This window comes from Calypte anna, chromosome 19 (assembly GCF_003957555.1).
Source record: "Calypte anna isolate BGI_N300 chromosome 19, bCalAnn1_v1.p, whole genome shotgun sequence".
NCBI lineage: Eukaryota > Metazoa > Chordata > Aves > Apodiformes > Trochilidae > Calypte > Calypte anna.
In genome coordinates this window covers 9,322,300-9,350,298 of record NC_044264.1, presented here as the reverse complement: position 1 = coordinate 9,350,298, position 27,999 = coordinate 9,322,300, and the positions used below count along the sequence as shown (strand labels likewise).

The 27,999-nt window shown below is 46.5% G+C and overlaps 4 protein-coding genes across 4 annotated transcripts; 1 reads left to right on the top strand and 3 right to left on the bottom strand.

The window, feature by feature from the left end:
- Positions 1 to 234: 234 nt before the first annotated feature.
- PIGW (phosphatidylinositol glycan anchor biosynthesis class W) lies at positions 235 to 2,947 on the bottom strand. The gene has a single exon (XM_008492331.2). It carries the CDS (start codon positions 2,314 to 2,316, stop codon positions 796 to 798), a length of 1,521 nt encoding a protein of 506 aa, XP_008490553.2. The 5' UTR covers positions 2,317 to 2,947; the 3' UTR covers positions 235 to 795.
- MYO19 (myosin XIX) lies at positions 2,947 to 21,043 on the top strand. Its single transcript, XM_008492332.2, has 25 exons — positions 2,947 to 3,169; positions 4,617 to 4,706; positions 5,720 to 5,864; positions 6,576 to 6,724; positions 6,953 to 7,066; positions 7,843 to 7,975; positions 8,137 to 8,206; positions 8,575 to 8,677; positions 8,874 to 8,970; positions 9,428 to 9,504; positions 9,832 to 9,922; positions 10,576 to 10,747; positions 10,899 to 10,972; positions 11,070 to 11,191; positions 12,717 to 12,830; positions 13,199 to 13,375; positions 13,612 to 13,758; positions 14,223 to 14,330; positions 15,138 to 15,208; positions 16,105 to 16,214; positions 18,062 to 18,225; positions 18,905 to 19,034; positions 19,224 to 19,309; positions 19,665 to 19,973; positions 20,233 to 21,043. Exons 2-25 carry the CDS (start codon positions 4,695 to 4,697, stop codon positions 20,359 to 20,361), a joined length of 2,904 nt encoding a protein of 967 aa, XP_008490554.2. The 5' UTR covers positions 2,947 to 3,169; positions 4,617 to 4,694; the 3' UTR covers positions 20,362 to 21,043.
- Positions 21,044 to 21,095: 52 nt separating this feature from the next.
- Positions 21,096 to 22,982, bottom strand: ZNHIT3 (zinc finger HIT-type containing 3). The gene is made up of 5 exons (XM_030462190.1): positions 22,521 to 22,982; positions 22,372 to 22,403; positions 22,218 to 22,295; positions 22,065 to 22,145; positions 21,096 to 21,595 (listed from the first exon to the last, which is right to left on the bottom strand). The coding sequence occupies exons 1-5, from the start codon at positions 22,751 to 22,753 to the stop codon at positions 21,405 to 21,407; spliced, it is 615 nt and encodes a 204-aa protein (XP_030318050.1). The 5' UTR covers positions 22,754 to 22,982; the 3' UTR covers positions 21,096 to 21,404.
- A 1,403-nt stretch (positions 22,983 to 24,385) lies between these two features.
- Positions 24,386 to 25,573, bottom strand: LOC103527192 (lysophosphatidic acid receptor 1-B). The gene has a single exon (XM_008492360.2). The coding sequence runs from the start codon at positions 25,494 to 25,496 to the stop codon at positions 24,534 to 24,536; it is 963 nt and encodes a 320-aa protein (XP_008490582.1). The 5' UTR covers positions 25,497 to 25,573; the 3' UTR covers positions 24,386 to 24,533.
- Between the last annotated feature and the right edge of the window lie 2,426 nt (positions 25,574 to 27,999).

Here is a 27,999-nt window from a genome sequence, read left to right as displayed (position 1 = left end):
GCTGTCACAACTTGTTGGTATTCAGGCTGGGGGTGAATTAGTTTGGGATCTTTGCATTTTCTTACAGAAGGCTGCGCTGCTCTTATTATCTGCACCACAGATCCCAACAACTGCTTTATGAATTCAGGGCTTTTATCCTTCAGAGCACCCCACTTTATCCAGGGTCTTCATTTATATTCATCACGGACGAGGAAAATAAAATTCAGCTTTAATTCAAAGGCTAATTTAGATTTCAGCATGTGATTTAATGTTCCACATACAATTACTCCCATCAAAGTCAAGCATCAATCTTGCAGGGCTGGGGCCAAAACACTTTTAAGTATCCACTTATCCAAGACACTTTCTATGAAGAATTGCTCTTATCTGTTATTTATGCAAGGGCCTTAACTAGGTAAATTTTGTGCAGCTAAGCCTCTCTCTCAGTAATTACTCATTTTCTTTCTTTTCATCTGGCTCCTGCTCTGCATTGTTAGCTAATTCTGCCAGCAGCTGGGTCTGAACACAGTTTACTGTCTGAATACATTATTCTTCTGCCTGAGTGTTCATAGGAGCAGCAGAGTATCCAGCAAACCATCTCAAACATGAAATTTTCAGGAAAATGGGTAAGAGCTCCAGGAGGAACCAGCACTAACTGTATCATTTAGTGGAACAAACCATTAAAAACAAACTAAGTCCTTAAAAGCGATGCTACATGAAAAACCTGCAATATGTGTAAGGAAAAAAATGATTTTTCTAATAAAATATCATTATTCAACTACAGGAAAGCTCAGCTAGCCCACTCCAGACAGCGTGCACTCACCAGAACTTTAATACTATATTTTTGGCCTGCAATATATACATAATCAAACAGTTAAGAAACATATACAGATGTAGCACACATAATGTAAATGCACTCTGGCTGTGGATTGTATCTACCAGCATATTCACAGCACCAGTCATAACATTTGCTAGCAAGAAAAATAACAACTGGTTTTTATTAATAGCACTAATCAGGCAAATCTGCTCCAGCTTGCCTTGCCTCCCCAGGGGCACCACCTCCCCCTCCTGCTTCCAACTGGTAGTAGGGGGTTTTACAACCTCCCAGCAGCAGGGCAGGCTGGAGCCTTTCACCAGGAGCTTGGTGAACACCAGGATCAGGTCAGTGCCCAGAAACCAGAGGAAAAAAGTCAGGGAGTGAGCGAGCACCCAGAGGCAGTAGGAGAGGTTGGCCATGCGGCGGGACACGGGCTCCACCACCGCCTGCACCACCTGCAGACAGGCAAAGAGCAGGAGAACAGTGAGCAGCAGGGAACACCCTGCTTCAGCCCAGCCTCTGGCTGAGCTTCTGCACCTCAGCAGCCACAGGCCCACCTGGACACTTGCCATATATATGGCCAGATAGCCAAAAAGAGAGAGCAACCCTTCCCTGTTGGCGTTTAGGAAGCCAACCCGAGTGCCTCTGCCATCGCTGCCCTGCAGGAGAAAGAGCTTCAGAGAGGTGGAGTCAAGAGTCAGCTGGTAAAGCACAACCAGGCTGAGAGCAACGAGCCAGGATTTGTTTTTTGGAAATATGGCCAAAAGTAGGGATGCTGCCAGCCTCACAAATGCTAAGGTAAAGAAAAAATTCCAGTGCACTCCATACTCTGAAGTGTGCTCGTGATACTCGAGGGATTTAACGCTGAGCAGGCGCCCGACACCGAGGAACAGCAAGGGCCAGACAGAGAACAACTGCCTGGCCAGATGGGAGAATTTCAGTTGTGTGGCACCAGATTTTTGTCTGACCTCGGGACAGATGATGGCATTGCCAAAAATAAAAGCTCCAACCCCCAGATCCATGACTCCTGTTCCATAGGTCTCAGTTTTGGCGTATCGCCGCGGGTACTGGGGGAAATCCACTGCTAGGATGCTGATGGATGTCAGGACGTTGAGATACACACGGAACACAGTTACTGCTGGAATGCAGTCTGCATCCAAGTATGTCTTCTGGAAGTCTTTAACCATTTGCCCAAAAGGCACTCTGCTCTGGGGTTTTCTTTGGCTGTAGATTTTGGAGAATATTCCTGCACAGGAGGCTGCGAGGACAGCTGGCACAGCAGGCAGGACTGGGGACAGGACTGTGCAGGAGAAGAGGAGAGGAGACACCAGCACAAGGAAGTCCAGCAGCAGGCTGCATCTCCTGGAAGTTAAAGGCTTCCCGTAGTGCAGCTGATACAAAACCAAGAGGAGCCCCCTGCAAAGCAAGCAGAGAGGTGGCAGGGACAAGCCCAGGGAGATTTCCAGCAGAGTGGTGCCATTTAAATTGCTGACAAAAGCTTCTTTCAGGTGTTTTTGGGACATTCTTCTTCCCTCTGGAGACACACGTGTGAACCACACTGAGCTTTAGGGGTCTCAGAACTCCGTAGAAATTGATGAATCTTCTGTACTCGTTCATTAAAACCTCCACAGCTGCCCGCAGCCATCCAGCTATACACCCAGCACCCCGCTCCTGAGCCTGCAGGATGCTCCCAGCCAGCTCCGCTGTCCCGTAATTAACGGGGAATGTACAAACGGGACGCTAATGAGGGTCCCGCAGCCGCCAGCTCCCCGGTTGCCATGGAAACGCCTTTCTCCGCAGCCCAGCCGGGCTCTGCTCTCTGCCCGGGGGACCTGTTCCGAGAGAGTCTGTTCAACGTTAAAAGCATTCATTAGTCAGAATTGCTGCTTCCTTTCCATAGCCCGCAGTGCCGGCAGCACCAGGACCGGGTTCGGTACCCGAACTCGCTCTTCCGGGCCGGGCAGCCGCTCCTAGGGCAATCCCAACCTTCCGCGGCGCGGTACCGGGGGGAACAAACCCGCATTTCAACGCTGCCGTCCCTTGCGGTGTCTCCGGAGGTCCCCGGTACCGGTTAAGCGCTGACTCCCGCGGTACCGGGCCCAGCGGACCCGGGAGTGCTCACAGGTCGGGGCGAAACCCCCACAGGTAAACAGCGCCCGTGCTCCCCACCCGCACTTTCGCCAGCGCGGGAAGCACTTTGCGCTTCCGGAGCGGCCGATTCGTCACCGTTTACCTCAGACCCCGCCTCAGCCTCCGCCTCCTCCGTCCCGGCCCGCGCTTCCCCAGCGCTTCCCAAGAGCTTCCCGAACGCTTCCCCAGCGCTTCTCGAACACTTCCCGAGCGGTTCCCGAGCGCTTCCCTCTGTCCCGGCCCGCGGTGAGTGTGTTCTCCCCTGGCCGGCTCTGCCCTGCCCTTGCCCGGGCACAGCGCGGGGATCGCCCGCCCGCAACCCCCGTGAGGGAGCTGCTTCCCCGGAGCGACCTTGGGGCCCGGAGGAGACCGGGTGTGCCCTGTCTGCAGCTCTGTCCGCTGGGATGGGGTGGTGGGACCGGGCAGAAAGAAGTCTGCTGGCAGCTGTCAGCAGCTCCGCGGGAGGCAGAGAGGGGTCTGGGGGGGCTGTGTGTGCAGGGAGAGCGGTGCTTCACCTCCTGGGGTGTTGGTGTGAGGAGGATGGAATGGGGGGAAGAGGAGAGGAGAGGAGAGAAGAGAAAGAGAAGAGAAAGAGAAGAGAAAGAGAAGAGAAGAGAAGGAAAAAGAGAAGAGAAAAAAAGAAAAGAGAAAGGAGAAAAGGGAAAAGAGAAGAGAAAAAGGAAAAGAGAAGAGAAAAAGGAAAAGAGCTGAGAGAAAAGGAAAAAGAAGAGAGAAGAGGAGAAAAAAGAAAAAAGGGAAAGGAGAAAAGGGAGAAAAGGGAAAGAAGAGAAAAAGGAAAAGATGAGAGAAGAGGAGAGAAAAAAAAAGGGAAAGGAGAAAAGGGAAAAGAAGAGAAAAAGGAAAAGAGCTGAGAGAAGAGAAGAGAAGGGAAAAGAAGAGAGAAGAGAAAAAAGAGAAAAGGGAAAGGAGAAGAGAAAAAGGAAAAGATGAGAGAAGAGAAAAGGAAGAGAGAAGAGAAAAAAAAAAGGAAAAGGAAAAAGAGAGAAGAGGAAAAAAGGGAAAAGGGAAAGGAGAAGAGAAAAGGGAGAAAGGGGAAAAGAGAAGAGAAAAAGGAAAAGAGATGAGAGAAGAGAAAAGAGAGAGGACAAGAGAAAAGATAAGGGGAGGAGAAGGGAGGGAAAAGAAAGGAAGGGTAGGGAAAGGAAAGGCAAGGCAAAGGCAAAGGCAAAGGCAAAGGCAAAGGCAAAGGCAGGGGAGAGGAGGGGAGGGCAGGGAAGAGGTAACAGCACAAAGAGGAAAGGATTCTTCCTGGCTGTGTGACTGGATTCATCACAGGAATGCCGAGGGTGAGCCTGACTCACCTTGGGTTGGCTCCTACTGATTTTTAGAGGAAAAAGGAGGAGGACACCAAGCAAGTGTATCCTGTTTCTGTTGCAACACAAATCTCCTCCAAGTCACTCCTTTTCCAAAACCAAAAACTCCAGTGCTGTCAGACCCACCAACCTGTCCCAACAGGAGGAATTTAACAAAACCAGTATTGCAATTTGGTTGCAACCAAGAAGTCTTTCTTTATAATTCAAGAGAAGCAAAGTATTTAATTCCTGAAGTAAGGAAAAATACATTATTACCTCAGAATAAGCTTCATTTACAGGAGGGGGGCAGGAAAGGGTGTATGACTGCTACTCTGATAGCACAAGCAGGGTGTTTGATTTTTTTATACATATATTTTAAGGGTTCTTCAGTCTGACTTGAATGAGAGACCCAAGAGTAAAGGCCTTCCCCAGCATTCCCATCCACAGAGCTGGACAAGATGCCAAAACAGGTAAAAAGAAAACCAGGAATTGTGCATGCTAATAAAATTTTATTGCCAGAAAAGAATTCTTGGCTTGGATCCATGCAGTCAAGATTAGGTAACTCCTAATGTGGTTGGTTTTTTTTTTTCACCCCTACTTCATTAATTGTCTGGACCTATTTAACTGTGTAGCTCTGAGCTGTGTTATGCCCTCAGCTATAACGGGGCAGGTGTTAATGCATGGAGCAAGCACATCCCTGAGGGTAATTTTCCAGTAAAATTAATGGACACATGCACTGTGCAGTGCAAATATCAAAGGGGTTGTGCTGTGAAAGTGTTTTTCTTTTGGCTAAGACATCACCACCTCAGCTGGGGTGCTGCTGACCTTTCTGGTTTCTCCTTTCCTGTGTAAAATTTTGTATTTCTGGAAATGAGCTGCTTAAGCTGTCTGAAAAAGATCATCACACTCCTAAGTGTGCTCATTGTTGTAGCTTTCATTTGTGTAAGAAGTGTGTTCATGGGGTTTTGCAGGATGTTTATTATGTTTCTATTAGTGAGCATAGCTCAGGTAGTGAGAATGCTGCTCACTGAAGTTAACACTTTATTACCAAGGTGATGCTGCTCACTGACTTGGTTACCTTGTAAAGAATTGCAGATTTATGCTACTAAACACAAATTTACTTTGAAGGAATTTCTGTTAAGGAGAAGAGAAATACTCAGAAAGCAAAAATCAAATCAGGACTGGCATGTTTTCTCCATTTTCATTTTCCCTCACAGCCCCTCTCCCCTTTCCTTCAGAAATGACAAAGAGGACCTGAAATCTCTTTTCTGGCTAAGTTTTCCATTACGTTTGTACAAGTGTGTCCTTCCAACTCATGTCAAGGACATGGGAGCCCAGAGGCTCAGATTTAAATACTTCCAGTGATTCAGAAGGGACAAATCTTCACCTGATGCATCCCAGCTCTTAGAACACCACTGCTTCTCTCCCCTGGCTGCAGTGTGTGCTTCTTGAGCTTTTGGTGCTGATCTCTCCTGCTTTTCAGGAAAATGGAGAAAAAGAAGAGTCTGTCATCCAGAATGATCTCAGTGAATCACTGGAAGAAGAAGTCAGAGCATTCCTCAGTGATGAAGAGAAACTTCACCTTTTTGATGACCTCACAAAAGTTAATCCAGTGACAACTGCAACAGGTAAGCAGCCAGCCAGGGGAGCAGCTCCTGAGGAGGCACTTGCCCTGGTGGCTACTGGCATATGGTGGTTACTGTTGTCATCACATTAACAGTGTCATGGATACAGTAATTAAAATTGAAAACCTATTAAATCCTATTCACTCCTTAGAAAGTCATATTTGGCCTGGTTGAAATGAATATTAAAAAAAATACTTTAATTTTAGCCATGCTGATCTCTTGGCATTTCCATTGTTGGGTTTGGTAGCCAGAGCTGATGGCTGCTGAGGGGCTCCTGCATGGCCTTCTGACTGCACTTTGGTCTTACATGAATGGATCAGAATATGAGGCTCTGACTTAGATTCAAAATATGTCCATGAAATTGCATTTGAAAAGTAAATTCCTCAAGTTTTTAAAGATGTTCCAGCTAAGAGAAGCCAGCTGCAGACAGGGGGTTCTTGGCTCTCTTTGTTCTGCAGGTGAACAGATTTTCTTCCCAGGACTGACAGTGTGAAACCTGAGGATGTATTGAGTGGAACAGTCAGCAGATCCCTTAAGATTTTCAAAAATAAGGGCAGCTCCTCAAGACATGGTTATGTGTAGTAGCCCCACAGCACTCTCTTGATCACCTCATTCTCTGTTAAACCTAATAGGTGACAAAGCTGAAGATTTATGTTACAAACAGGAAGAGTCAGAATCACTTCTCCCCAGGTGCTAACAGGTTGTGTCTTTCAGTTCTGAAATGTCTTCAAGCAAGATATGCAGCAAACTTGTTTTATACCAATGCTGGCTGCAGCCTGGTGGCTTTAAATCCTTTTCAGCCTATCTCCTGCCTCTACTCACCTGAGCTTATGAGAGATTATCACCTTGCACTTCATCCTCAGGTAATCCTTATGTTTGGAATACCTGTCCTTCCACAGAACCCAGGTGTCCAGTTCTTCAAAATCCATATTAACAAAATAATCCTGAAGGATAACACTCATTTTTAGTGAGATAGGAGTTCTGTTCAAAGAGCAGTAGTGCTTTCAGATAAATCTGAGAAGACCTTTGCTGTCCACTGAACTCTGTAATTATTATTTGTCTGAAATAGGAATCTTCTCTTTTCCTGCCAGGATTTAAAACCTCACATCTTTGCAGTGGCTGAACAAACCTACAGAAACATCCACAGCCAGATAGACCCCACAAACCAGTCTATAATTGTTAGTGGAGAAAGTGGTGCTGGGAAGGTAAGCAGAGATTTTCCTGTCATTGCTTTTAAGTTCTGTGATTTAATGGTGATCTCTAGTGCTGGGATCTCAGTGGAAAAGCAAAGAGGAATTAAAAACCCACTTCTGAGAGCTCCTGTGGCCACTCTGCTCCAGCACAGCTCTCCTGAAATACGTGTACAGCATCAAGTGATTGCTGCAGTCAAACAGACTGCTGAACAGAGCTGCTCTGCAGGTGACATCTGGAATTTCTGGGAGGGATGGGTTTGAGTCATTCAGCAGGAATTGGACTGGAATTAACATCTCAGCTTAGTCTGACAGGGAGGGAGTGTTTGGATCTCAGCATTCCCTGTGGGACACATAGAAGCAGCAGGAGAGTTCAGTTCCTACCCTAGGCCCTTCTGGATTCATCCTTGTTCAGCAAGACATTGAGGATGCCTTTAAGCCTGAGAACAAAATGATTTGCTGATTGTTAATGACTCAAAGTCCATTTATATTCAGTTGACCTTAAGATATTGGCTGTGAAGGCTTGCTGAGCTTCCTGCTGGCTGCATCCTGGTCAGACTGCTTTTCAGCAGAGCACCCCCACTGCAGTAGCATTTAAAGATGTGTCCATAGCATATAAACAGAAACATTCAGAGAATTCCCCCTGCTCTAGAGCTATAAAGCTGTCAGGGTGACTCTCCTCAGCATCCTGGCCAGCTGATGTGTCTGCAGAAGCTGCTGCTGTTCCACTGACTGCCACAACTAATCAAGTGGGGAAAACAAAAGCCTATTGTCAAGCCTCTCTCTTGCAGACCTGGACATCTCGCTGCCTTATGAAATTTTATGCTTCTGTTGCTGCTCCAGTGATCTCTCCAAAAGGCAATGGAGCTGTGGAGAGGATAGAGAAGAGAGTGCTGGATTCCAACCCTGTCATGGAAGCATTTGGTAAGTGGGGGGTTTGTAATAGCAAGGAGTGACAAGTGTGGGAATTTTCTTTGCTGACACACAAGTCCAGGACCTCTCCTTAAAAGAAAAACTCTTCAAATGCTGGAGCTATTTATAAATATCTGTATGTGGAGCCATGCTGATGGTGCTGTGTCCCACAGGAAATGCCTGCACCCTGAGGAACAACAACAGCAGCCGCTTCGGGAAGTACATCCAGCTCCAGCTGGACAGGTAAGAAATGAGATGGGAAAACCTTGCCTATTGCCTCCTGCCTCTGAGTTCTTACAAACTCATTTCTGAAGTCAACCACAGAACATTTTACCTGTCATTAGAACGTGTTTTGGCTTGCTGGCAGCTTACATTATTGTTACATCTTTGTATTTCTCCTGCATGCTCTCAGCCTGATGTCTTAAAGAGAGCAATGGGAAACCAGAGATGCAGTTGAGAACTCTGATTAAAATACAACATTAAGCTTGCACTAAACTGAAGGGAAACTGCAAAGCACTCATAGTCAGTTGGTATCACAACAACATGACACCTCTATCAGATTCTGTGAGGAAGTTTTGTTGAAATCTTTGCTTTTTTTCCCCTCCTTCTAGATTCCACCATCTGCGTAGTGCTTCCATTCAGACTTTCCTTCTGGAGAAGACCCGAGTTGCCTATCAGGCCCCCAATGAAAGAAACTTCCATATTTTTTATCAGGTTTGCCTTCAGTTAATTTTGCTAGATATTTCTGACAAACAGTGAGGATGAAACCACCAGATTTAGCACAGTTACAGCTTTTAATATTCAAGTTTTCCTGTCTGCCATGCTTCCACATTAAATCATGCTCCCAGTGCATTGTTCTTCACTGTCTGTGAGTTGTGAATTCAGTTGTTACCTTGTTCTCTGTCTCCAGATCACAAAAGGTGCCACTGCTGAGGAGAGGCTGGAATGGAACCTCCCAGATGGGGCTGACTACCACTGGCTGCCAAATTCTGAAAGAAATTTAGATGGTAAAGATTAATTAGTCTGACAAACTGCCCCTCAATAACAGCTGGAAGGAAGTCAGGCAGAAATGGGTCTGCCCTGGTAAATCCCATACCCAGGCTGGTCAGCCAACAGCAGACATTTTGCAAACCCACCTGCATTGATGTCATTTTTTTTCAGCTGAGTTTTCACCAGGCTGAAGCAGTGGTTTCTGACTTAGGGAATCTGCATCTCTCTCCCTGTGGCTTTGCTTAGGAATTTCCTGGTCTTGGGCTGTTCTTCAGCAACCTGCTGCCTAACTGCCCCACAGGGCTCAGTCAATGACTTGGTTCTCCAGCTTGTAGTCAGGGATCTACCAAAAAACCATTTGGCTCCCTTGCTCTCCTTTGGCAATGCCAAACTGGTGGTGGTGTGGTGTCCTGCTTGCCTGTGGTTGTGTGCATGGCTTTTTGTTTTTTAAACAGCACCTGTTTGGCTTTTCAGAGGACTGCTTCGAGGTGACCAGAGATGCAATGTTTCACTTGGGCATTGACAGCTCCACGCAGAACAATATTTTCAAGGTCAGACACAAAGCATGGTCACCCTGAGACTGCTCCTGCTGTTTGGAATGTTGTTTCAGTGTGGGATTGCTGCAGAAGTAAATCTGTATCAAGGGACAGAGTGTGGGGTGTTTGGTACTCCTGAGTGGGGGGCCTGCAGCTACACACTGGGCTGCAAAGCTGGCACCTGGGAGCATTAGGAGTTCAATTAGCTTGGAATCTACTTGGTTTTGGTTTTGAGCAGAAATGTTTTGCCTTGTCCTGTTGGTGTGGCTAAGGGAAGGCTGAGGATACTGCCTGGGTCTGGAGATCTGTTTTAGGAAACTTCAAGGGCTGATTTTATTTCAGGTGCTGTCAGGCCTTCTCCATCTTGGGAACGTGGAGTTCTCTAATCCAGTGGATGAATCTCAACCTTGTGAACTAGAAGACAAAGCCGAAGGTGAGGCAATAAGCACCTCATGCTCCAGAGTCTTGGTGTCTTAGTGCAGGTACCTAATAGAAAGGATTTCTACACTTTTCTGCTTGACAGGAGACTATTAAGGTACAAATTTAACCATGGTTTTTTTCAGTACCTCCTGGTTTCAGAGTGCTGAACAAATGCTCCCTTGCTCTGAGAGACAATATCCATCCTACATGGCTACACAATATCCTCATTCCTCTAATGAAGAGATTACATTTTTCACTATCCCAAAAACCTGTGGGTTTTTTCCTAGTCATGTTCTGCTTCACATTCTCTGCCTGGATCACAGGTCTCTGCTACAAAACAGGTGGAAGATGTGCAGACATAGCTAGAAAGTAGTCTCTAAAATCCCTGCTTTGGCAAACTTCAGGCTCAGTGTTGTTTCATTTGAAGGAGAGTCCCTGCAGTTCTCAGGGGACTGCAGATCCAAGTTAAGAGGCTGTTCTTGTTAAACATTCTCCCAAATCTGGGCAAAAAAAAAGATCCAAAAGGCACACTTAGGTTGGTGGCTTTATGGAAGTGTCATTTTTCTTTTATCATCTCTGGACCTTCCATAACTTCACAGGGGCTGCACTCAGCTGATGCTCCAGATAACCTTGCAGGGTTGTTTGTTTTTTTTTTTCCTGAACAAGATTTTGTGAAGACCACTGGAGATTTGCTGAAGATACCTGTTGAGGAACTACTGGAATCCTTAAGAATTCGTACAATAACTGCTGGAAAACAACAACAAGTCTTCAAGAAGCCATGCTCCAGGGCTGAGTGTGAGACCAGGAGGGACTGCCTTGCCAAAGTCATCTATGCTAAGTAAGGACACAGGCAGCTCTGCTAATCCATGTGATTTTTGTGAGGGAAGAGAGAGGCCAGAGGGATTTATTTATTTTCCCTGGCTTTCTGCTTGGACTCGCTTGGATTGCTGGCAAGCACTTCCCAACTAATCAGTGCTGTTTCCCTGCAGGTTGTTTGAATGGCTTGTTTTGGTGATAAATGAAAGCATCTATGGAGATCCATCTGTCTGGACCAGCTTCATAGGTATGGCTCACCCATCCCTGGGTTTAACTGAGGATATTTAAGTCCCCTGAGTTGCTCCTAGACCAAAGGGCACACTGTCCTCTTGTGTTCCTCTCAGGGTTGTTGGATGTTTATGGGTTTGAAGCCTTCCCTGAAAACAACCTGGAGCAGCTTTGTATTAACTATGCCAATGAGAAACTGCAGCAGCACTTTGTAGCACACTACCTGAAGGCACAACAGGTAACACCCCACTAGGACTGAATCTTAAATACCTGATAACAGCATCTTCTATCTCTTCAGTTGTATTTCTGTGCTCCTGGTCAGACTGCAACCTTCAGTTGAGTAACTGATGCCACAGATATCAGAGGGATATGAGTAAAGTTTGCTTTTTAAGGAAGGGAGTGTGGGGCAGTTGTGGAATGAGGCAGCTTTCTCTCCTGGGTACTGGAAATAAACTGTAAAATACCTGAATGGGTGGGGAGCTTCTGGGCTTGAATCTGGTGTGAAGACAGAGAGCACAGAACCTTGTAACCTGCACATCATCCCCACGTGGTACCTGGTGAAGGTCTGCTGCTGCAGAACAGCCTCATAAACCCATTTGTTATGCTGGTACCTTTGGAGACAGAAAGACACCATCCATCAGCTTTTATTTTTGGAGGAGGAGGTAGAGGAGTTGTGTGGTTTCACAGGAGAGGTATTTGCACCACACTAAATCCATTGCAGTCCCTTTTCCAACTGGTCAGGCACTGCTAATTCCAGTTCATCTGAGTTCTCAGGTTGCTACAGGGCCCCTGCCAGGCCTGGGCTGCTGCTCTAAGAGATGCACTTCAGTCCTCACTGAATTCCTCCACATGACACACACATTGCCACAGTGCTCTTTGCCATTAACTGGAATCTGGGATATTATTTTTATGGCACCTTCTGCCTCGTGGCATAATTTAATCAATTTATTGAGGAGATAAGTGTCTCTGTGGCTGTAATTTGTGCTTTCAGATGCCCAGTCTGTTTGTTTCCTGCTGCCCTCACCAATAAGCCAGGGGTTAATGGTCAGGGAAGATGGAACCCAAGTTCAAGCACACAATTATTTCACTTGAAACTGATTCATGACCTCTGTTTATAGTCCCCCTCCTGCCTGCTGCCTGCCCTCTCACCTCTCTTGATCTGGCTGTGTCCCAAGCCACTTAAATGCCATTAGTGGCAGTGCTGAGCCAGCTTTGGGGAGGAGACTTTAAAATAACTGGCCAGAGCTTGTGCTTGTTAAACACTCCTGACAGTTTCTTCTGCAGTTCACCAGAAATACCATACAAATTATTTCAACCATTGTCTTCACTTCCTTTCGGATCAGGTTTTGGTTCAGGTTCTGGTTCTGGAACACAGTGGTTGGGTTGGGGCTATGTCCCAGCCTAAGGAAGGAGTTCTGCACATTCCTTGACCTTCAGAGCAAAGCCCAGCAGAGGCTTGGTGTGACTGTGGCCTCTGTTTACTCTGTAAATCAGCCCTCCCTGATAAATCTGAGGTTCCCAAATACTAAACAGATTGTTCCAGCAGGCTCTGCTGCTACAAACTCAAAAGCTACCTGGGGTAGAAAAGCCTCATTTGTTTTGTTTTTTCCTCAAGATTGCCACTGAACACGAGCTGAGCTGTGGATGAGCAGCCTGAGCCTGGGATTAACTTGTTAAGCAGTGGCTGCATCAACCTGCAGAAAGGCAAACACAGTTATTTGAGCTCTGCCTTCTGCTGCAGCACAACTGCTCTCTCATTTCAGGAGGAATATGCAGCTGAAGGCCTGCAGTGGTCCTTCATCACCTACCAGGATAACCAGCACTGCCTGGACCTGATAGAGGGAAATCCTCTCAGCATTTTTTCTTTGCTGAATGAGGTAAGTGTGGCTCTAAACCCCTAAGGCTTTTGCCTTCTGTCCCGTGCCACCAAAGAAACCACCAACACTACTTAGTAGGAAGCCTGTCAGTTATAACTTTTCTGCAGAGCTTATTTTTCAGAACAACTGTGATGCTGTTTCTTCCTTTTTTCCTCCTGGATGTTCTGATTCAACCATGAAGCCTCAGTTACTTGTTTTTTGGTCTTTTTTAAATTATTTTTTTCCCTCACAGTATCTCAGGGCTTGCATACTCAAAGCAACCTCAAAAGTAAAATGGTGATCATGTTAATTTGCAGTGTTTTAGCTTTTAAAGACAGTGGTTTATGGCAAACCTGAGAAGCTGCCATTCTGTCTGCCCTGTTGTGCAGGAGTGCCGCCTGAACAGATCCTCCAACCCTGACCTCTTCCAGACCCGGATTGAGAAAGCTCTGTCTCACAACCAGTGCTTAAGTCGAAACAAGTTTAGTAAGAAGCCTAACTTCATTATTTCACACTATGCTGGCAAAGTCTGCTATCAGCTGGCAGCAATGGTGGAGAAAAACAAGGTAGGTGTTTGCAGAAGAGGAGCTGTCGCACATCAGGTTTGGGAAATGTTCACCCAGACATTGTTTTCCTTTCCTGAACCCTCATTAATTAGTTAAGTTTGAAACTACAGTTTGGTTAAACCAAAGCTGGCATCAGAAGGAAGATTCCATCTGTGTATGTGGAATTTTTAGTCATTTTCCAAGGTGGGAGGTGCTGCCTAAACCCGACCACTAAGGAGTCGTGTTTGTGTTTGCAGGACCCCATTCCACCAGAGCTGGTCCATGTCTTGCAGAACTCTAAGGACCCTTTGCTTCAAAAATTATTTCCTGTGACAGAAAGGAACCAAAATGACATCAAAACCCAGAGCAGAGCTGCTGTTGTTACAGTGGTGTCAAAGTTCAAGGTACATCCTAGTCAAGTGTTTGATTTCTGCTGCCACCTTCCTAGCTGGATGAGAAACCAACAGTTGGACCAAGATGAGTGAGGGTTATTAAAATGAAACAGCTGTAAAACAGAAATAGCTTCAGACTCCTGAGATTCTCTGGATTTTAACTCACTCCAATTTTACCTTTACCAGTTGGGCATCTGCTTTTTTTGAGGCCTCTTCCTACATTGAGGGGTTTGCCTCAACCAGTGGCCCTGCTGTCATTTTGGAAACTCCTGAATTCACCATCCACAATTGGCCAGAGGCATCCAGAGAGTGAATTTTTAGCTCGAGTTGTCTTTAGAGAAGAGCTCTGCTAATCCTGAGCCTCTAAAGCCATCCTTGCAAAAAACAAGTTCACAGTTTTTATGGAAGAGCACTGATGAGCTGAACTACCTGTGGAGGGGGAGTCCCTAATTAAACCTGTGTTTGGTTTTCTGCAGAGTTCCCTGGAGCATCTCATGCAGATTCTGACCAGCACCACACCCCATTACATCCGGTGCATCAAACCCAATGCTGACTGCAAGGCCAGGACTTTTAAAAGAGAAGAGGTAATTTTTCCAAAGCCTTTCCTCACTGAGTCAGTGAGAACCTTCCTGGAGGTGGTGGGGCTTTTATGGGCTTCAGTTATGTGCAAAGCTTTTTTCACAGTTAGTTTTGAAATAGCTTTTCCTCCTTTGGAGCTTCCAAGCTAAACATTCCTTCCAGAGTCACTGAGGATGCTTGTCCAATACAGAGCAAGTAGCCACAGAGTTCTGCCTGCTGCAGCTTCCTTGTTGCTGTATGAGACATTCCCTTTCTAGAGTGCTTCTGGGTTATTTGGGTTGCTGCCCTTCCAGCCCTTAAATGAGATGACCTGACAGCTCTGATCACACAGCTGTCTTCATGATGAATTCTCATAACAAAACTTTGCTTGCTTCTGGTGTCTAGAACAAGTTAGATCAGCCAACAAGCAGGTCTCTGGGAGCAGAGCAGCCAAAGCTCTAGAGAGACCTGGACTAGAGAGCCTCATCTGATGTAAAACCAAGCAGCTGGAGTGAGGTTGCATTCATTTTAAACACTCAGAGAATCTGTAGTTGCATGCAAGTTACATTGAAATTGGATTTCCTTGTCCTGCTGTGTTCAGTCAGTGTGGGTACCACAGGAGGGGACACACAAGGACTGTCCCTCTGTGCCAGCACTGCTGTGACCCTGCTCTGGCTGTCACTCAAAGCAGCAGCAGCAGCTTTTCCCCTTTCTGCTCCCTCTCCAGCCCATCCCAGCTCCAGCAGGGCTGTGGTGTGGCTGCTGAGCTGAGCTGCCTGGGGCTGGGCTGAGAATAAGACTGGTCACCCAAACCATCCCCACTTCTGCCTCAGGTTCTCAGCCAGCTTCAGGCCTGTGGAATAGTTGAAGCCATCAGCATCAGTGCAGCAGGCTTCCCTGTTAGGTAAGTCTGAATTTCTTGAGCAACAGCTTCCATAATCCATTTCTCCAGCAATAGATGGTTATTGGTTATTCAGGAAAGCTGAGATGCAGGAAATCCAAGTATTCTGCAGTCTGTTTCACACCACAAAGCTACTGATTTTTTTCTAAGCTATCTGAAGAATTCTTCTCACTGCTTGAAGTTTATTTGAGCACTTCTCTCATGTTTTGAAGACAAAAAGACCTGTCACAAATCTGGACTGGTCTTCAGTGTGTTGGGTACTGCAGCTCAGGTCCTTCAGCAAGTGCCTGACTGCAGTAACAGCAGAGCAACAAGTGCTGGCACAACCTGTGTTCAACACAATGGGATTCCTAAAAACACACCAAATACTACCAAAGTGTAACACACCCCTGGTCTGAGAGCTCACTGCACCTTCCCAGCCTGAGCAGCTGGGAAAAAGATGTTTTGATGGGGAGTGTAGTGTACTAAAACTCAGTTTGAATGTGACTTCACAGTAAGATTTTCAGCAGTGAAGTTATAAATGGTGTTTATCTCAGAGGGCTCATCTCAGAGCTGAGCATCTCATCACAGCTGGGCTTTCCTGACCACCTTTAGAGGATGGAGGGAGCAAAGCCTGAGCTGTCACATTCTGACAGCACAGCACTGGTGGGGTGAAGCTCACAGTTACCAGAAAACAAGCCCAATTCCTGCCCAGGCTTTGTTACAGGCACAACTCACTGTCTGCTGTTGGGCAAAGTCTGTATTTTTTTGCATGCTGGTGACCACAGAGGCATCAGTCTGTTTGTGTTCCACACACTGGATCTTTGAAGCCATTCTGCAGTTTTTCTCCCTCAAAGGAGAGGTTATTTACCACAGAGTGAATGACTCCTGCTGGCATTAACTGTGCACTTGTCTGTCAGGATCCCTTGCCAGAGCTTCACTGAGCGCTATGGAATTCTGAGAAAATCCTGTGGGTCCCATAAAACCAGAGTGCAGGATAAAAGCAACCACCACACTGCTGAGAAAGCAGGTATGCTTCTGTACATCTAAATTCCTCTCCTGTCAAGTCAGATTATCACTGCACCCATCTGATATCACACAGATCAGGTACAATTACTGTATTCAGCACTGGGGACACCACTAGTCTCTAAATATTTTTCTAATCTACCACCAAGGTGAGTTTCTCATCTGCCCAGTACTTTCAGCAGGCTCTTTTGAAAAGTGCAAGGCTTTCATCTTACTGCTTCTTTTCTGTGCTCCTTTTGGGCAGAACAAGTAGTTACAGAGGTGTCTGGGGCTCCCCCCGTGTTAATAATTTGATTTAGAGTTAGTTCTTGAATAAACTTGAAAACCACTTACTTACCTTTTTGCTTATACTCCTTCTCTTTCCTTTCTTTTTTTTCCCCACCTGGTTTTCTTGCTGCACACGCTGACCTTCCAGCTTAACCTGGATTCTGCTGCTTCTTCTACCTTTGCAAACTCCTGCATGTGATTCTTTTCTCTAAGCAAGAGGGAGGACAGACTTTAAAAACCACAATCCAGTCTACAAGGTAACATCTTTGGTGTGAACCCCCGAAAGAAGGAGCTGATCAGGAGGTGACTTTTAATATTTCAAGTTCTTGCCACCCCCTTTTCTTTCCCAGCTGACTCCTGTCTGCACCAGCTGGGTCTGTTTAGATGTGGGGAGCAGGACCAGTGAGTACCAGCCTGTGTCAGATAAGGAAAATGGCTGGAAATCTGTTCACTTGTGGAAATGGAATGGAGTAACAAAGTGCAGGCTGGGGAATCACTTACCCACTGGATCTTTCTCCCTGGGTTATAAAGCCATTAGCTGAAATGCTGGGTGGTGATAGGTCACTGGTCCCTTTTATCTTCAGCAGGTAACAAGCTGCAAACAGAGCAAACCAATTTCCTAAACACAGGGATAAGCTTTGGTTCCCTTATCAGCCCAGCCCCAGGAACAGCATCATAGTCACCAGATGTCTTCCTGTAAGCAAGAATTGCTTGTATCTGTTTTCAGGACCTTAAAATGCTCTCATCTCCTTAGAAATACTTTTAGCAGAAAAGCAAACAGTATCCAGGAGGGAAAGACCATCACGTTCCAGCACTGGGCATGCAGAAACTCAGGCAGCATTGCCTTGAGCAGCACAATCTCTTTCAAGGACAGGTCTGAATTAAGTCTACCTCTGTTTCCAAGGATTATTCTGCCTAACCCATTTGCCTTATAACATAAAAAATTCTTCACCATGTCCCAGAAATGGTTTTAATAACCTCTTATTGCTGCAATAAACTCCTGCTTAGCTCATGTCCCTGTAGCTGCTTCTGATGCCCTGTGAAAGCTGTAGAATTGTGTAGAAATTGTTTTCTGTTCCTGCATCTTCTGGTACATTCAATCTATCCCTTTTTTTTGTTTGTTTCCTGCAGTTTTAGTTATTTAATGCAAGAGTTTTAAGTATTTAGTCTGAGCAGCTAGAATCTCTTGTTAATTGCTTTGCTGTTGCTTCCAAGCGTTTCCATGTAGGATGCTTTAAACAATGTGAGAACAGCTGAGCCCTCTGTGTTTACTTCCTTAAATACCCAAAATGACATTTCTTACCCATGGAGAGGTTATAACAGAGGTGACAAGAGAGGACCCAAACTGCATCCTAGTTAAAACTCACCCCATGGTTTGCCAGTGGCCAGCACATGGTGAAAGCTCACATTTTTCTCATTTTTCCCTTCAGCTAGAGACAGTGATGTCTCAGCCATCACCTCTTCCCCTCTTCTTGTAGGTGTAACCCCCACCCCAACTGTCCAAGAAGTCTCAGTGTAAAGACAATTACATGGTCCCCATTTTCCCAGTCTGGTGACACCTTCTCTTCAATCCTTCATTTCCAGGTGGGGCTCCAGTGGTGGGTGATGACAACACCTCCCGTTCTGTTGTTCTGGAGATCCTTCAGGATGTTTTTATGGAACAAGCTGCTGCTGAGCCATCAGGGAGCAGAGCAGGGACCCCTTCAGTGCACTGCGGCAAAACCAAAGTGTTCATGGGCAGCTCTGTGGTGAGAGAGAGGGCTGCTCCCTTGGCTAAGAGTTCTGGAGCATGCTTGGGTAATGGGGGTTCTGGCACAGACTGTCAGCATGCTTTAGGAGATAAGTAACTTCTTCCAGTGTGACCAGAATTGGGCATTTTCCTTCAATTTATTGAACTCAATCAAACGTCCATCGGAATTCAGCTATCGGAAGCACTTTGTTTAATGGCATCCTTGGTGCTAACAGGCAGGGAGCTGCTGCACTTCCCTCTGGTGCTGCCAGCATCCTCCCAGTTCCAGTAAAGGTTTCACTTTCCTGAGCTTCAGCTGACAGACGTGGCTGCTCTGAGCTTGTGACAGAGGTGAAGGAGCTGAAGGCACTTTTGCAGAGCTTGTGTGCTGGAGGAGGTATCCATAACAGAACCCTCTTCAATGGAGCTGGTTGTAATCTGCCACTGTGACTTTGCAAGTGGCCACTCCTCCCCACCTCCAACACTCTTTTCCCCCTCCAGATACTTCTATTTTCCTTTTACATGTTATCTAACAAGCACTAATGAAGTGCTCTCACTGCTGAAGCCTAATCCAACAGTCTTAGGAGAATGGAACCTGCATGTGGTTTTCTGTCAAACACCAAGAGACCGTTGGGGGGGAGAGTTGTGCACAGACTCTGTCCCTGAGTGTTAACTGCAGGCTCTTCCCTCCAATGCAGCTGGAGCACCTTGAAGCTAGAAGAGCAGAGGTGTTAAATGAGAAGGCATTCTGCATCCAGTGTTGCTGGAGAAGATTTAAGGAGAAGAAGGTGGCCAAGGAGAGATGGGCTGCAACTGTCATCCAGACAGGTGATTTGGTTAGGGTGTGGCTGAACACAATATAACGAGTGACATTTCCAGTTACACCAGATAGTTAGAAGTGGCCAGAGTGGTTATGTTAATTGCACATGGAGAAAGCTGAAGGGCCATCTCTTTTTCACTGTGTGCAAGAGGTTCTGAGATTCTTTCTGCTCAGATTCCTTTCCATTCCCTCTCCAGGTGTTCGTTCCTGGTTAGCCAGGACTCGATTCCAGAGGATGCGCAGGGCTGTGGGTGTGATCAAGCATGGCTGGAGGAAATGGAAAGTAAGTTCCTTGGTAGAGGAAAGCACTGAAATTGGGTGAAAGAGGTTTTTTAGTGTTTGAGGAAGAATCTACCTCTGTCAAGCAGCTGTGCAAAACAAGTCAAGTCTATCAAGTCTCCAGAAAAATCTTCCCAAGAGTAGATGGATGCCAGTCTGGTACAACTGCTTCTACAGGGTGGCAGTGTAGAGACTGCAGAAGGAACTTGTTCCTTACCTTCATAAAATGGGAAAACATCCCAAAGGGTGCCCTATTCTTTTGAGATGCTCTTTTTTAGGGTCCTAGTTTTGAGTTTTAATTTTTTTTTCCAAGTTGTTTGGGAATCTTTTTCAAGAATATTGTTCTCTCTCTTCGTCAGGCAAAAATGGCTGCGTTAGCAGCAGCAGAGTTGGATGAGGGTGAAGAAAAAGCCTTCTCCTCAGTTCCTGGAGCTCCAGTGATCCCAGCCAAAGCCCCTTGCTCTCTGGAAGCAGCGTGGCCTCTGCAGGCTATAATTCAGTTCTGGCCTCTTGGCCTTGTCCTGGCTGCTGCTCCTGTCACTGTCATGGGACCTCGGAGAGACCTGAGCCTGCTTGGATGCCTCAGAGTACTGCAGGAGAGCGACTGCTACAAGGTGGAAAGCTGCTCCTTTGGCTGTGGCATCACTTCCATCAGAGCTCTCCCACAGGTAGCAAACCTCTCACACTCCTGTCAGCAGCACAGTTAAGCTGCCATGAGGGCAGGAACCTCGTGCTATCAAGCAGAGAAATCTGCTCTCAAGCTCCAGGCTTCCTTTTCTCTGAAATGTGTTCCTTTGGAGGTCTTCCTCTGTCCTTATTCCTATCCCCTGTTATCTACTAAAAGCATTACTCAGTTTAAAGAGCAAAGTGCCTCAAAATCTGGCAAAAACATCAACTGACCTCTCTGTCCCCCTCTTCTTCTTCCAGGGCTCTGTCAAGTTTCACTGTAAGAAGTCTCCCCTGCATTATGCAAATGTCAGCCCTCACAGGGATGCCTATTCCATCACTGGATTTAATCAGATTTTATTGGACAGAAAAGAACTACTTCCAACCTAGCTTTCTGGCCATCAGCACATCCTCTGTACTTTTTCCTGCAGGGAAGGACTTGTCTGCAAGCTGCTGCTTTTAAATTACTCACCGTCCATATCTGCTGCTACCTCAGAGCTTCCCATATTGATGCATATTGATATTGTACTTATAATATACTTCACAATCAGAATGCAAGGGGGAGCATCCCTCCTCTCACACTCATGCACAAATCAGAGGTAATACCAGTCCTACAGAACATAATTAAAATAGATCAGGTGCTTCAAGCAAAACATACTTGAACTGAACACTTTTGACACTACCTGGGAGAAGCAAGAGGCTTCAGTAAGAGCAAATCAGGCAAACATTTCTGACACGTGCAGGATTCTGGTGAGGAGCTACAACCACAAGTACTCTGACTGACCACGAGGGTTCAGTAACACCCTAACTGCTGACTGTGACCCAGGAGGTACCTAGCAGTCAGCTGGAACTAACAGCAGATGTCTCAGGGAAAAGCAAGACTGGACTCTTTGCTTTTTATCTTCAGGACCAAAACATGAACTCTCTCTCACCAGCACCATTCCCTCTGCCAGGCAGCCCAGGTTCTCATCAGAGGTACTTTACACCATCCCTGGTGCTTACATGGGTCTTGAAAATGTTCAGCTCTTCTCTGTATGCCACTGTTAAATAAAACTGTTAAATGCCCTGTCAAGGTGTCTGACCATCTACAACAAGGTTTAACAAACAAAAACATTCCAGACTACTTTGTGGATTAAAACAAAGGCAAATATATTTAATATTAATTGTCACTGGGAAGTAACCTTTCCCATGGTTGGCAGTATCCTGTACCAACAGAAAACAAGTCTACAGAACACCAACTCTAATTCCTAGCATCCAGAAATCTCTCCAACACTCTGACACTGTTTACCAACTCAAAATTGATAATTAAAGCCCTGACATCCATAAACAAAGCACGACCAAGCCTTGAGGAAACAGAATGCTGCACCCTGTGGGAGGGGGTGCTGCTGAATGGAGAAAAACTCTGAAGGAAAGAAAAATGTTCCCAAAGTAGCTCACTCTGGCAGAATGTTCTCCTTCTCTGGAGGTTCAACTATCCTCAGGCAGCAGTCTGCAAACTCAACAAATAAAGGCTCCTGCATGTACTTCCTCATGAGAGAGCTTTTATCTTCTGCTTGATCAATTGTCAGAAGCAGCTCTCTGAGGTGTGGATTCAGGAGCAAACCTCGCAGTTCTTCTGATTCCCCTTTAAAAAAAAAACAAACAAGAATCAGCACTGATGTCAAACAGTTACAAACACAGCTGAGACCACCCTTATTTTGCAAATAAACTTTCTAATAGGCATGGAGAAAGGCCAGCAACCTGACTTAAGTCTTTAAGGCCCTGCAATTATGTGTTTGCCTGGGGTGAACTGCAGTGCTGCAGGAGGAACTGATGGTTTAAAGCTTGAAAAGGGGAAATTCAGGTTAGACATTAGGAAGAAATATTTTAATTTGAGGGTGGTGAGACACAGGAACAGGTTGCCCAAGGCTGTCCCTTCCCTGGAAGTGTCCAAGGCCTTGAGCAACGTGGTCACGGTGGGAGGTGTCCCTGCCCATGCAGGGGGGTGGAACCATTCAGTTTAAGATCCCTTACGGATCTTTAGGGTCTCTATGATTTCATGAACCAGGCTGCCGAGCCCCCACCCCGTTACACTTCTGCCTTCTGCCCCTTACCCAGCAGCTTGAGTTTCTGCAGCGGGACGCGGTCCTGCTCATCATCCGCCGTCAGGATGTCCTCCACCGACCAGGGGCTGTCTGCGGGAGCACAGCAGCGTTGCGGAGGGGTGCGGGGCTGCCCTTCGCCCCATCCATCCCTCCGTTCCTTACCTCCCTGCTGCCGGACGGGGGAGGCCCTGTCCGCTGCCACCGCCACCACCGCACCCTGGGGCTCCGCTGCGCATCGCTCTGCGGGAACACACGGGGTTAGCAGCGGGGTAGCCGGGTTCCCCCCCGCACCCCCGCCCCGCACTCACTCACTCACCCCGGTGGGTCCTGCAGCACGGCACGGAGCAACTGCGGGGACAGAACCAACGTTAGAAACGCCGGGACGGGCCCCGGAACCGCGCTGCCCCCCATCCCCCCGTTCCCCCACCGCCTCCCCATCCCGTTCGGCCCCGTCCCGCCCCTCACTATAGCGCGGAGCAGCGCGGACACCGGTACTTGGCGGCCCCGGCAGCCCCGCACACCCCGCACGGCCGCGGAGCCCGCATGGCGCTGCCCGAGAGCCGAGAGCATCCACCCAGGCTGGATAATCCACGGCCGAGCGTTAGTTTGATGTCTCGGTGTCTCGGAACCTCCTGTCGACCCGGTTCGGGAGGGTCCCGGCTGTCACCCGGCTCCGGAGGTGCCCATCGGCTCGGCATTAACTGCTCCGGTTGTCAGGCAGCGGCGTGGACGAAGGGAGAGCAGGATGGAAAGTATCAGGGAATAAAGAGGCACCGGGCTGAGCTTCAGCCGCTGCCCCGCCGACAGGTTCGGTTGGAGCTGCTCTGGGTTCGGCTGACACGGGTTGGGTTGGAGCTGCTCTGGGTTCGGCTGACACAGGGTCGGGGTCTCTCGGTAGCCCCCCGGGTTTGGGGGCAGCGGTGTGAACAGGACACGGGGCTCAGAAGCTGAAAAGGAGCCGGAGTCACCTCGTCTGAGCGATGTTAAATTATTAATTTTAATCATGTCTCGTTTAGTGCCGGCCATCTCCTTCTGTGCCTGGATTTTAATTCAAACAAAAGAAATTCCCCCCGAGTTCTTCAGCACAGCACAGCAGAGGGGGTTTAAGGCAATAACCATAAACCACCAGGTATCAGGTTCATTAAGCACTTGCCTGTTTCTTACATTTCTCACACCTGCTCAGGAACACATCAAGAAGCTTGGCTCAGTCGAGCCTTTTGAAACACTGAAACAACTACAACAAAGCAAACAATCTGGAAAGAAATCCCTGGGAACTCCAGCCTGGACTGGAAGGGTTGATTTTGGTTGGGCTCTCTGTGTGTTCCACCCCCAGAGCAGGGACTGTCACACTGGAAGATGATTATCACCAGGAAGATGAGCCAGTGTCACCAGGAGCCATTCCAGCAAGGCTTCCAGACTGGTAGCTGTTCAAGAGGTGAGATTCTTCCAGACAATATCCCTGCACAGCTAAAAATAATCATTCATCTCCCCAAGGATCTGATGGACCTGGATTCAGCAAGTTCCTAGTTGAAAAGGAAGGGATAAGACCTTTACTTTTTACTAAATACTTGGTCTTGACATTTTTATTTTGTTTTCTTTTGTACAGGAAACTTGACAGCAATTCTGATACTGCAGGATTCAAGTGAGGTTTTCTCCTAGGACAGTGCAAGTTTCAAAAGCCACAGACCCAAGCCTGCCTCTATTTATAAGCAGAAATATGACAAGTGTAGTCACAAATGTCTCACAAGAACCACGCCACCCAGCTACGTACTGCAGCTAAAATCACAACAGTAAAACAGTGGCCCCAGTAATAAATTAACCAAATATTCATAGATAAAACTAGCTGGAAATGAGGCCACACCTCGAGTCCTGTGTCCAGTTCTGGGCCCCCCAGTTCAGGAAGGATATCGAGGTCCTGGAGCAGGTCCAAAGGAGGGCAACCAGGCTGGTGAAGGGACTCGAGCACAGACCCTATGAGGAGAGGCTGAGGGAGCTGGGGGTGTTCAGCCTGGAGAAGAGAAGGCTCAGGGGAGACCTCATCACTCTCTACAACTCCCTGAAAGGAGGTTGTAACCGGGTGGACGTTGGTCTCTTTTGCCAGATGACTTTCAACAAGACAAGAGGGCATGGTCTTAAGTTGTGCCAGGGGAAATTTAGGTTAGATATTAGAAAGAATTTCTTTACTGAGAGAGTGATCAGGCATTGGAATGGGCTGCCCAGGGAAGTAGTGGATTCTCCGTGTCTGGAGATATTTCAAAAGAGACTGGATGTGGCACTCAGTGCCATGGTCTAGCAACCGCAATGGTGGTAAAAGGGTTGGACTCGATGATCTCTGAGGTCCCTTCCAACCCAGCCAATTCTATGATTCTATGATTCTAAAATAACATTTTGCTTGCTCACTGGGTGCTGAACCACCCCAGGGCTGGGAAAGGCTTCAGTGGCCAGCTCTGGTCCCACTGCCTGAGGCTGCAGTCCCTGTTAGATGTTCTCGATGGTGCAGGCTCGGCCTGTGGAGTGGCATTTCAGAGCCTTGAGTTTAGTCCCCAGAGTTTTGGATTTCAGGGTGTAGATGATGGGGTTGCCCAAGCAGTTGATGGTGATCAGCATAGCCGTGCAGTTCCGGAAGATGTAGACACCTGGGTAGAGGTCAATTTGGCACTGGGTGTTGGTGGCATCAAATATGACTCCTGCGAAAAAAGGAGCGTAGGAGATGAGTGCCAGCAGCCAAATGAAAATGCTGGTTCTGGCAACCTGGATTTCAGCTGATTTGTAGGTGCCAGTAGTTTGTCCGCAAGCTTTCATCCTCAGCTTTCTCTTCCTCAAGATGATGATGATCCCAAGGTAAGTGAAGAGAGGGATGATAAAAGCTGCCACGACGTTGGGAATGGTGATGAAGATGAGGTAGTTGACACAAAATGGGCTGTAGAGGACAGAGAGATTTTTTTCCATGTGCAAGCAGTTCCACCCCATCAATGGCAAGCAGCCCAACAAGAAAGCAAGGACCCAGTTAATTAAAACTACAGCTATGGAATGGCTTCTAGCAACCCTGAATCTTGTCCTCATGCTTTCAGCCACAGCCAGATAGCGTTCGATTCCAATGCTTACCAAGTTGTAGATGGTGGATAAAATGGAGGTTGTATATAGGGCATAAGGTGCAAGCATGTCCTGGGATCCAAAGATTGTGATGTCAGGATTGGTGATGAACAGCACTGAAATCCAAAAGCCAGAGAAGCTGGTGAAGAGATCAGAAAAGGCCAAATTGCAGAAGAGGATAGAGATAGGCTTGTGCAGATCCTTTGTCACCATTCTGGTGAAGATGACTGTGCAGTTGAAGATCACAGATGTTATGTTAATGGTCAGCTGAGGGATGCCCAGTGCAAGCACTAAATAATGATTCCAGATGTTAGTGTGGTTAGCAGAGCAGTTTGGGTATCCATCCATGGTGGAAAATGTGACTCTCAGCTCTTGAAGAGATCTGTTTCAGTCAGCCCATACTCTGCAGGAGACCAGAGGACGTGGGGGTTACTGCCACCTGGTTCCCCAGGGAAAGATCAATCCTGACACCAAGCTCCTGTTGCCACATCATCATCATCATGACAGTGGATTAAACTTTAACCACTTGTGCTTTTAAATATTTGGGTTGCCAGCTCAGGGCATAGCCAATTACTTTTTAGTTGCTAGGAGAGAATTGGAAAAAACGTTTATGGTGATGATCTGCTTCAAGTGACCTTTATCAAGAGCAAAGTCTGGCTAAACATTGTGAAGATGATGGATCATAACAGTGGTGTGGAAGTCTTTAAGGATATTCCAAAATGAAATTAATATAAATTCAGCTTTAACTCATAAATAAATTAAATAGGTAAGGAATTAGAGTCTGAAAATGGAGACCAGTATTTTTTTAATTATTTTGGAAGGGTGGGACTATGTGTCTGATGGACTCCAAAGAAGAATATCACTGTTGTGTCACTAACCTGGACCCCAGTTCAGTGATGACACAAGTCCTAACTTCAGATTTAGCACTCTCAGACAGCAGAGGGCACTGCTGGAACAAAAACACAGCATCCAGGGGGAATATGGGGATTTCAACATCTCCAGGATGATTTGGCTGCTGCCTATCTGCTACTGAACAGCTTTTCTCTAGCAAAATCACCCAGGTAAAGCCATGCTACTTGCAAAGTCATACCAATTTTTTTTAATTTTTTTTTTTTACTGTTACCCCAACGAAGGATTAAAGTGCATTAGTAACAATTTCATACCATGCTATTTATTGCAAGAGCAGCTCAGCTAAGTTTCTGGGCTTTCAGTGCTGACATCTGATCAGTAAAACAGCAATTTCAGCTCTCAAACTGTAAATCTGTGAACTGTAAGATAGCTCTGCCAGGATTTACAGCATAAGGAATCTCTGCTAATATGTTGAGATTAAAAAGGAAAATCCTATACCTTCTTTTTTTCTATTGAAGTGTATAAAAGTACATTCAGGTTAGTACACAATTAGTAGTGCACTCCTTATATACTAGAATACTTCATGTAAATGAGCACGAGTATTTTGGGTGCCACAAGGAGCTGTAAAGTCTTATTTTATATAAACAGGGGCTGAAAAGATGTTAATCAAGTTACAGCCTATCAAATATTTTTCTCCAAGTGTCCCAGATAACCAACCCTCTGCATCCTATCACCCAGCTCACCCAGGCTCAGCAGCCACACCTTTGGTGCGAGGTTGCTGCTGAACAAGGGCTCAATTTCTGTCACTTTGTCAGTGCCAGGAGTCAGCAAGTCCTTTCAGCACCAGCCAGTCTGTCAGGTTACCTACAGCCCAGCTGAGCACTGCTCAGGAGGACACTGGACAAAGCCACACACACCCCTGATCTCTGCTGATTGTGTTTCCCACATCTCTGAACTGCAGGTGAGGGCTGTGATGGAGGACAGAGTGAAACAGCTTCAAAAATACTCTGGTTACTAAGGAAAGTATAGGCACAGACCTGGGTTCTAAAGTGCCCTGGATATTCCTGAAAATGCTGCTTGAAATTTCTCTGATTTGAATATGCAGTGTTCAAACATGAAACATTAAAAAATATGACATCAAAACGTAATTAAAATTGATATCAAGTAGTATAAACAGCTCTTCACAAAAGCTCTGTGATCTTATTTCCTTCATTTGATTGCATTAAAATTAGAGCCATGCTGCTAGATTAAAGGAGACAATATTATTGTGGAAACTGCTTTTCTAGTGGGCTTCAATACACAAGGCCCCAGATTTGTATATTCCAACCCTCTGTAATCACATTTCAGCTCTCCAAACCAGATGAAAAGCAGCTTGAAAATACTGTGTGAGGCAGAGGGCTGCAATGTAGCCAAATCTGTACATGTAACAATCTGGATCCAAAGGTATGATTATACTCCCATATTCCAGGAACCTTACAATCTTCCTTGTACTTACAGTCACAACACCCCTGTGAGGAATGAGGGTTATCTACACTTTACAATGGGCAAAGAACAATCCCATTATTTGCTCAAGATCCCACAGAAGCCCAGTTTGAGGAAACTGAATCTAATCTCCGTATCTCAGTCTCAGGCTTTAAAACACTAGCTGTACCCTGCTGTTGGCAAACCTCTGAGTGATATTATCTAGATTTCATCTTCTACAACACCTTTTCATTCCATAATTGGTTTTTATATTTCTTTATCTGAATATCCCAATTGCCAATGTTTTGGTAGCTGCCTTGCGCAAGAAACGGCGCTGCTTTGTCCGGGATCTCAAAGTTCAGTAATAATTATCTGATGATTATAGGGAGGGCAATCATTACTGAACATGTTGAGGAGACTGAGAAAGGGACAGGAGAAGCTTCAGGCTGAATTTTTAACAGCCACTCGTTTCAAGTGGCTCTTGTGGTAAATGTAACTTCACCCAACTGAGCCTGAAGTTACAAAAATCCCCGTAAGCTGC

Bases quoted from the DNA above. Each gene is read 5' to 3' on its own strand.
- PIGW (XM_008492331.2), bottom strand. From the start codon at position 2,316: ATGTCCCAAAAACACCTGAAAGAAGCTTTTGTCAGCAATTTAAATGGC.
- MYO19 (XM_008492332.2), top strand. The intron at 12,831-13,198 runs GTAAGTGTGGCT...CCTGTTGTGCAG, and splicing joins TTTTTTCTTTGCTGAATGAG to GAGTGCCGCCTGAACAGATC. The intron at 19,310-19,664 runs GTAAGTTCCTTG...TCTCTTCGTCAG, and splicing joins ATGGCTGGAGGAAATGGAAA to GCAAAAATGGCTGCGTTAGC.
- ZNHIT3 (XM_030462190.1), bottom strand. From the start codon at position 22,753: ATGCCGAGCCGATGGGCACCTCCGGAGCCGGGTGACAGCCGGGACCCT. The intron at 22,404-22,520 runs GTGAGGGGCGGG...CTGTCCCCGCAG, and splicing joins CCGCGCTGCTCCGCGCTATA to TTGCTCCGTGCCGTGCTGCA. The intron at 22,296-22,371 runs GTGAGTGAGTGA...GTGTTCCCGCAG, and splicing joins GTGCTGCAGGACCCACCGGG to AGCGATGCGCAGCGGAGCCC.
- LOC103527192 (XM_008492360.2), bottom strand. From the start codon at position 25,496: ATGGATGGATACCCAAACTGCTCTGCTAACCACACTAACATCTGGAAT.